Raw genomic sequence first — 9078 nt, 5'->3', positions numbered from 1 at the left:
TGGGGATGGGAGGCAGATTTTGACTGTGTGATCGTGCATATAAAATCCGTTGTCGAACTGTCATGACACCAGATCAAACGCCGCGTCTGAAGTGAAGGAAATAAATAAAACCGGAGATTGATGGGCAGATGTACCCTTCTTAATTGTGGAATGCTGAGAAAAACTGACTGAGACCCCGCCATTATGCTCTACCTGTCTCCTCTCTCAAATGTGGAGGTGATACATAGCAATGCTATAGCCCAGGCTAGACCCATCTCCTCAGAAGCTAAGCAGGGTTGGTCCTGGCTAGTATTTGGATGGGCGACCGCCAAGGAATACCAGGGGCGTAATGCAGAGGCAGGCAGAGACAAACTGAAACCACCTCTGATTAAACATCTCTTGCCCTAAAAACAAGTCTAGCTCGCCACCTGGTGGTGCATGACACTAAAAGAGGTAGAACGTCTGGATGCCAGACAATCTTAGGATCTCCTGGCTATATACACACTGCCATACAATTATTATTATTATTATTACCACCATGGAGAGTTATTCCCGTCTAAAACAGCTGGAAATCCATATGTGTAATATCTGCATAGTTCTGGCATCGTTCCAGATAGGTAGCCCTGTCCATTTGTGTTGCAGCAAAATTAATCAGGACTCCAACGGAGTCTTAAAGGCCAACCAGATCCTTTCCATATCATCCTTCTTTCAAATGCAATGAATGCCTCCTCTAGAGGGAGAGATCACGCAAAAAAAAAAAAAAAGCTGCAACTTTATCGATTGCAGCGAAAAGACACCACGCTTGAGCGCAGGGGTACCCGCCTTGTGGGGGTTCGAGAAAGGGGGGGGGGGGGGGAGGAATCCTTTCTCACGTGACAGACAGCACATTTTTCCAGCATGGCGGCTGCCAGTGCGGTTCTTCCGAGTCTGCTAGGCGGTAGCGGAAGTGAGGGGTTGGAGGCAGCGTGAGCGAGCCTGAAAGGAGAGGCTGAGCGGAGTGGGAGATCCAGGCAGGTCGGTGGAGGGGAGGACGGGGGGGAGTTGCGTGGGCGAGCGGGACTTAAACGTAGAGAAGGAAGAGCCGCAGCCCAGTGTCTGCAAGAGCACGACGGGTGGTGATCTGAACCGGGGAGGCAGAGAGACACATAGGGGCTAGGGCAAGGCTGAGAAGTCTGCAGGGCGCAGGTGGGGTTTCTGCCCCGTCGCAGGCGACTCGCCCAGTGGATCTGCTCTGGAAACTATACTCGTGAAAGAGCAATAAATACACAGACAGGTGTTTTGTGGTACTGGCCAACAGTATTTTTATTTTGGTTGCATGCGACTTTATATGGCTATCTTATCTTCCCCCCCCTTCCGTGAAAAGGCAGTGTTCCTAAAACCAAGTCACCTGTAGGAGACTTGAGGTGTAGCTGTGGGAGGGTGGGGTGTCTGATGCAATTGATAAATGCCTAAGAATGAGAAAGGATCCTGGCGTTCAGTCTAACACTGACTACATTAGATGTCAGTTCAGTTTTGAGGTGTGTGTAGCATTGGTCCCGTGCTTGGGTGTGTTTCCAGGATTCCAAAAACTCCTGTCTAGCCTATTCTATTGCTAGGTAGCTCTTCTTTGAGGACTCAGGTGTAATCCCATAGGTACGGCTTGTATTCCTCTGTTTATAAGTCTTTTATCTTGCAACTGCCCGTTTCTAGACTTATTGAGTGAGTTGAGGTTTTTGCATTCAATCTTTGTTTCCTTGATTTGAATAGAATGGTTTTTGCTTTGTCAGACTTGCCCGTTTCTCTTGTATCGGATCATAAAAGCCAAGGATAACCCTTTTGAGCTTGGCTGAAGGGTAAACCATGCTTGTCCTCCAAAGCTGGTCCTTTAAGAGGTGGTTCCTATTTTACAGGGGCTGAAACTGAAACGTTACTTGCCCAGGGACACCCAGTTTGCAACTTTACTGGCATTGCCCAATGACCTGTGATGTTGATGAAATTTTTAGTCAAATGCAAAAGCTCTTTACAGTAGACCCTGCACCAGTAAGCAGAAGGAGCTCCCCACATTATCATCTGAAATAATGTTACACTGTGAAAGCCAGTTGATGCAAAATAATAGAAATGCTTGAGAAATAAAGTTAGCGAGGGATGGTGAGGAGTTTAAGCTTTTCCTTCTGATTTTAATTATTAGTAAAGAATCATCACCCCGTGGAACTGTGATGTGGTGGTGATATTATTTTAAAAATATTTTATCCCTGCTTTTGTTGGCCGAAAACTGTCTACCAAAGTAAATCCAAGGGGGGCGAAATGGAATACAAATAAGAATTCACCCAATACAAAATATTTGTGTGGAGGGAACTGAGTTAAGGCATTGTGAAGACTTACCTGCTTCCTTCGTTATATTTTCTTCATTTGTGGCAGTTGAATGGAGGAGGCGCTCAGCTAGATGCGCCTAGAAAGTGATTGGCTATGGGTTTGATAATCTAAGAGCTAACTCTTGGGACATTTTGGCTGTAGAGAGGGTTTTGTGAAAGCTGTGATTCAAGTATGAGGTTTTCTTAAAGGTAGTCTCCCTTCTGGCTGTAATGTTCTTAGAGAACTCTTAATGATAGGCCCTTTTTATATATATATAAAAAAATCCCTGTGAGACATTGTTGTAGCCTAGCAAAACACTGATGTAGAACGTTTTCAAACTATCTTATAAAGAAGAGACAGCTCGACAGACTGGTAATTCTTGTTTGCCGGTGCCTGGAGAGTGTAGAGATGGCCAGGAGGGATGCTTACAATCGGTGGTGCAGTTAATGTAACTTTAGATTCTGGGCTTAGTGGTGTGATTTTCACACACACAGACCACAATTATAATGTACAGTTCAGATGTGAACCTACACCCCTGTTGAGCCCATGAACTGGGGCCTCCAACCTTCAGTCCAAAGTATTGCCCTGATGGCGCTGTTGTTGGGTGTTAGCATCACCAAATAACCTCACATATTTGGACTCATGTGGGTTAGCTCCCCCGTTGTCTTTATCATCGTCCTTTCTTGTTGTCCCTGCCCAAATCATCCTCGAGGGCTAGTCTCCATCACCGCTACAGTCATCTTTAGCTTAGCCTGGCTGTCAAGACTGCAGAGGTCAGGTTACTTTTATAGTCCCCCTCCAAATGCTTTAATATTTCTGCCGGCCCTTCATTGTAAATTGTGAGCATCGTAAATGGTGACCAAGCATGTTCCATCTGTCTGAGGCTGGAATCTGCTATTTGGAATGAAATGGAGCTTCTCGAAAAAGTCAGTTTTCTTTTTAAAATAAACTTTTAAAAAAGCTCTCCTCATAGTGTCCGGCTGTCTCTGTAGTACAGAGCTTTGGAAAGGGTCCCCTACAGGAAAGGTGAGAACGTGAATGTCCTGTGTTGCTCTCTATCCCCATATCTAACCTCCACTCGCTTTCCCCTGAGTTTCACCCTCTGCTATTGCTAACGCGCTCATGCACATCACTATAAACACAAAAGCAGTCATGCGGTTTCAGCTAGCCTCTCAAATGAATGCGCAGCTGCTAATTAGCCTCTAACGGAAGTATTTGCAAGCAGTTTTTTTAAAAAATCACCTGTGAACATAAATATTGGACTAAATCAGTTCAAAGGGTCAGTAGTCTATTCCGAGCACCCACCAGCTTGTTTCCTGTAGGAAGCTCAGGAGCAGAAGCCTATCTCCCTGTTGGGGGGGGGGATGTCCACTCATAACAAAATTTGCTTGTGGAAGAACATGCATGTGTGAGGGTCAGCCTACGCAACAGCATACACCAAGCACATGAAACTTGGTGCTAAGTCTTTAGGAAACAGGCGTGCATTACACACAACGGCATTTGGCCCTTCTTTGAATCTTACTGAAAAGCCACTCACTCTAATTGGTTTTCTACCATGCACACTGGTTTAGTCATTTCTTCCATATGGAATTCACTGCCAGAGGATGTAGGGATGACGACAGGAATAGATGGCTTTAAGTGGGGTTAGATTCATGGAAGCAAGGTCTATCAGTGGCCATGGTGACTAAAGGGAACTTCTACATTTGTAGGCAGTAAACCTCTGAATAGCAGTCCCAGGAGGCCACATCAGGAGAAGGCCTCAGCCTCTGTTCCCTGTTGTTGGCTGTCCAGAGGAACTGGTTGGCCGCTGTGTGAGACAGGATGCTGGAGTAGATGGACCACTGGTCTGATCCAGCAGGGCTCTTCTTATGTTCTTATGCCTCACACACTCCTCTCTTACAGGTGCTTTGGGAGAAGATCTAGGGAGACGCACATGATGATTTGAAGCACCATGCTGGTCGCTGCCTACGTCGCTTTTGCTTTCCTCCTGGTGATATGCATCGGCCTGGAATTCTCTGCCTGCCGTTCCAAGCTCACTGGCAGGTCTTGCGCCAATCCAGCTTTCTTGCGCTTCCAGGTGGACTACTACCAGGTCTACTTCTTGGCTCTTGCAGCTGATTGGCTGCAAGGACCTTACCTTTACAAACTGTACCAGCACTATCACTTTCTGGAGGCCCAGATTGCCATCATCTATGTCTGCGGTTTCGCCTCCACGGTGCTGTTTGGGCTGGTCTCCTCTTCCCTCGTGGACCGCTTGGGCCGCAAGAAATCCTGCATCCTCTTCTCCTTAACATACTCTGTCTGCTGCCTTACGAAACTCTCTTGGGATTATTTTGTGCTGATCATCGGGAGGATATTGGGAGGGCTGTCCACCGCCCTGCTGTTCTCCGCCTTCGAAGCCTGGTACGTGCACGAACACGTGGAGCGCTATGACTTCCCAGCGGAGTGGATTCCTGCTACCTTCTCGAAGGCGGCCTTCTGGAACAGTGTCATCGCCGTTGGAGCAGGAGTGGTGGCGAACGTCTTTGCCGAATGGCTGGGCTTGGGCCCCGTGGCCCCGTTCATGGTCTCCATCCCCTTTCTCGTGATGGCTGGTGTCTTGGCTATGAAGAACTGGGACGAGAATTATGGCAAGAAGCGGGCGCTCTCCAAGACCTGCACCGACGGCCTGAAGTGTCTCCTCTCCGACCGCCGAGTCCTGCTCTTGGGCACCATCCAAGCCTTGTTTGAAAGCGTAATCTACATTTTCATCTTCCTCTGGACACCTGTCTTGGATCCCCATGACCCACCACTGGGCATCGTCTTCTCCAGCTTCATGGTCGCCAGCATGGTGGGCTCATCGCTCTACCGCATCGCCACCTCCAAGAAGTACCACCTCCAGCCCATGCACATACTCTCCCTCTCGGTCTTGATCGTTTTCTTTTCCCTTTTCATGCTGACTTTCTCGACCAACCCTGGTCAGGAGAACCCTCTGGAATCCTTCTTGGCCTTCCTCCTCATCGAGCTCTCTTGCGGACTCTACTTCCCTTCCATGGGGTTTCTCCGGCAGAAGGTGATCCCTGAGAAAGACCAGGCTGGCGTCATGAACTGGTTCCGCGTCCCTCTCAACCTGCTGGCCTGCCTCGGCCTGCTTATTCTCCACGACAGTGACTACAAGACGGGCACCAGGAACATGTTCACCATCTGTTCCGTCATGATGGTGATGGCCCTCCTGGCCGTTGTAAGCCTCTTCACCGTAGTCCGTAACAATGCGGAGCTCAGGATGCCCAGCCCGGCGGGTCACACTGAGGCCTCTTCTCCTGAGCTCTGATCTTGCGCATTGAGATACTGCGCTTGGGATACAGACTTTGGTGCTCAGCTGTGGTGCAGTTGTCTTTCACTTGTTGATGTGACAGGAGAGGGTGTTGGAGCGGACTCTACACAGAGAACTCAGGGCCTCTGCTGAATACTGTGTGTCTTCCATAAGGGGAAAAAATTTTTTTTTGCTCTTTCCTATAAAGTTGGTCCACTTCAGACTGCTTGGTCAAATGTTGCTTTCTTCTCTGCACTTGGGAGTTCTTGATTCCAAGAGCTTGACTTCTGCTAGCAAACCCCAGGGGCTGCCTCTCATGCCACTAGCTCCCGCAGTGGTCAAGAGAGGAATAGGTGGTGGCAAATTAGAAGGACACAACCTCTTTTTTAAAAAACAAAAATTAAAATGAGCAGCGGGGTGATAGGTATTGATATTTATCAGCATCAGTTGGACTGGGTTACACAATATCAGCCAGATTCCGTATTGTCTATCCTGTGCTTTTATTTTAAACCATAAAAATAAAATGTATAAACCTTTTCTTCTGGCTTGATGCTAATTTGGGGGTGGGTGATCAGGTCTGGAGAAATACTTCCCATCAAGCAGCTGTATGCTGAGTCTGGCAAGGTCAGTGTGGTCTGCTCAGACTGGCAGCAGTGTGCCTCCTGCCGCTGTCATCCTGTTCCATGGGGTTTGAAGACTTCATTTGACAGAAGAGCCATATAGGCTGGAGAAAGGCTCCTTAACTGGGGGAGCTGTTGCTTAGAGTGCAGTCCTAAGAAAAGGAATGCCAGTCTAAGCCCACTGATTTCAGTAACTGCTTAGGGTTGCACTGTTAGTCGTGTTATCTGCCTTGAATCTCTGTAACCAGGTATGCTGTGAGGTAAATAAAACGGAAAATGCATTGCCTCCAGCTAAAGATGGGATCCACGGCAACAGCTGACAAGGGTCAAGGTCTTTCACAGCATCTTCTACTTGATCTGGTTAACTGGAAATGCCAGGGATTGAAGGTTGGGCCTTCTGGATGTAAAGCAGTTGCTCTGCTGCTGAGCCACAGGTTTGATAGTTCAAGTGTTAGGTGCAATATTTTGAATCCCCAGGTGCAGACATCGCATTTCTGTACTTCTGGAGGATTAAGAACCAGGTTTTTGATTGATTTCTTTTGCACTTTGTCTTTCAGGACTCACTCTTTTTTGCAGTTATATTAGGTGCCATTTTCCTGTGTGGGTATAAATCTACAAATTTCATTCATCGGATTCCCTTCTTCCACTTGGGGAAGAAAGACACAACCGTTCAAAGACATGTTTCTAGTCCTCGATTTTTTCCCCCCAAAGGGGAAGGTTAAAGTGTATTTTTTTTCAATGCAGCTTTTAAGGTTGTAATTTTAGGAGGCTGATTTGAAATGAAAATTGTTATTTTTAGATAGGCGATAACTTAGTTGCTTTTCTGGCATGCACACACGCCTACCTTTCCCTCACTTCCTATTAGTTAACAAAGTGGTGTCTTCCCACAGCTTTTAAAATATACTCCCCCAGAAGCACTCTGCCTGAGGTAGATGTTGATTATTAAGATTTCATTTGAATTGCATTCATATAGACTGAGAGTTCCCACTACATTTTGCTGAGGCAGAAATGACCGTGCATGCATGCTCCTTTTCCTAACAGCATCATGTGCCCTGAAGTTACAGCAATGATGGCCCTAATGTGCTAAATCCTGGAATTATTATTATTATTATTACATTACATTTCTATACCACTCCTTCCTGGAGGCTCGGAGCGGTTTACACATATACATTTAATCGTCTAACTAGGGCCACATACATATCAGGGGAGATGGATGCCTTACCAGGCACCTACGCAGTGTAGGTCTTTCTGTGGCGGGGTCTTGCTAGGACCAGGCGGTAGTGTCCTTCGGCGGAGGTCTTTTTTCTTTTTTTTCCGTCTCTTCGTCTCGGCTTCCTGGGATGGTCCTTTTATGGCATGCGGCTGCACGATGAGGTCGCAACTGGTCTCTGTCCTTGAGGCTCCGACCGTGCTTGCGTCACCACGCCTCCACGCCGCCTCCAATCGCCTCCCGAGTCACCTGCCGTCTGCCGCCGATCCGTTGCCATGTTCTTTCTGCCGGCTCGCCGCTCATCGATTCATCGCATCGTTCAGCCGCCACTGCTGCCCTCCAATATTGGCGAATGTACTTGTTGGAAGGCTTTAATCTTCTTGCCCGTTTCGTCTCCATTTTCAGAACTACCACAGTGTTTCCTTACCAGGCCACATCTTAAACATACTCCCGCTACACCACTCTGCTGCCTCCAGTCTGTTCAGTGTATAGCCCAGAGTTCCCCAACCTTTCTGAGCCTCTGGGCTGCCTTTGGAATTCCAATACAGTTTATAATTGAACTGTTCTTAGATGATCTTATGTGGGTTTTAATTGTTATTTATGTATTAACCAGCGTAAGCCGTCCTGAGCCTGCTTTTGTGGGGAGGGTGGGGTACAAATTAATTCATTCATTACATTAATACAGGGTGGTGGGCGCAACTACAAAATGGCTGCTGTAGGAGGCAAAGCCCCACACAGAGGAAGCCCAAGCGCAGGGGACATGAGGTGTAATTGTTAAAAATACACTGGGACAGAGGAGTGTGAAAAAGAATAAAACCGACACTAGTGGCAGCTCCCACCAAAGCAATGTTATTTTAATAACAAACAGAGAGCCAGTTTGGTGTAGTGGTTAAGTGTGCGGACTCTAATCTGGGAGAACCGGGTTTGATTCCCCACTCCTCCACTTGCACCTGCTGATGTGACCTTGGGTCAGTCACAAGCTCTGGCACAGCTGTCCTTGAAAAAGAGCAGTTTGTGTCAGAGTTCTCTCAGCCCCACCCACCTCACAGGGTGTCTGTTGTGGGGAGGGGAAGGGAAAGGAGATTGTAAGCCGCTCTGAGACACCTTTGGGTAGTGAAGGGCGGGGTATAAATCCAATTTCTTCTTCTTCTTCTTAATCTGTACACCTGGCCCCACACCCGCTTTCTTAAAGCACCTGGTGGGTGCCAGGAAAGATGTCGGCAGGTGGCGTGGTGTTTGAGGCACCATGTTGAGAACCCCTGGTATAGCCCCTTCCTGAGTGTGAGGGTTTATGGACAGAACAGTGGCCCATGGGGGTGCGAAGAGTCGGACTTGACGGTGCGACTGAACAACAAAAAGTCTCAAATATGGCTGCAGAAGTTACTAGATCACAAACGCAGTCTTACCAGTTCCACGTGCCAACACTAAACTCGTTTGTGGCATGGCGACAGTCTGAAAGAGGAAAAGAAAAAAACTCTTCCCATTATAGAAACATCCCTGTCTGGTCAACAGGTGGTACTTCTCACTCTCCACAGGCAGCCAGTTGCCTATGTGCCTGAGGTAAGGTGGCTATCCTGATGGCGGCACGAGGCAAGGAACAGAAAGGTATGTCTGATTCTTTTTTGTAAAACCATGTGTGAGGAAGT

General features: G+C 47.6%; 1 protein-coding gene across 1 annotated transcript; it reads left to right on the top strand.

Annotated features, from left to right (window-relative positions):
- Positions 1-919: 919 nt before the first annotated feature.
- On the top strand, positions 920-6069 carry MFSD5 (major facilitator superfamily domain containing 5). The gene is made up of 2 exons (XM_015421368.1): positions 920-993; positions 4213-6069. Exon 2 carries the CDS (start codon positions 4262-4264, stop codon positions 5618-5620), a length of 1359 nt encoding a protein of 452 aa, XP_015276854.1. The 5' UTR covers positions 920-993; positions 4213-4261; the 3' UTR covers positions 5621-6069.
- The last annotated feature ends 3009 nt before the right edge of the window (positions 6070-9078 follow it).

Source organism: Gekko japonicus, unplaced genomic scaffold (genome assembly GCF_001447785.1).
Source record: "Gekko japonicus isolate JY-2015 unplaced genomic scaffold, Gekko_japonicus_V1.1 scaffold637, whole genome shotgun sequence".
NCBI classification, from domain to species: Eukaryota; Metazoa; Chordata; class Lepidosauria; order Squamata; family Gekkonidae; genus Gekko; species Gekko japonicus.
Note: the sequence above shows the minus strand (reverse complement) of the source record. Positions and strands in the feature narration are given on the sequence as shown.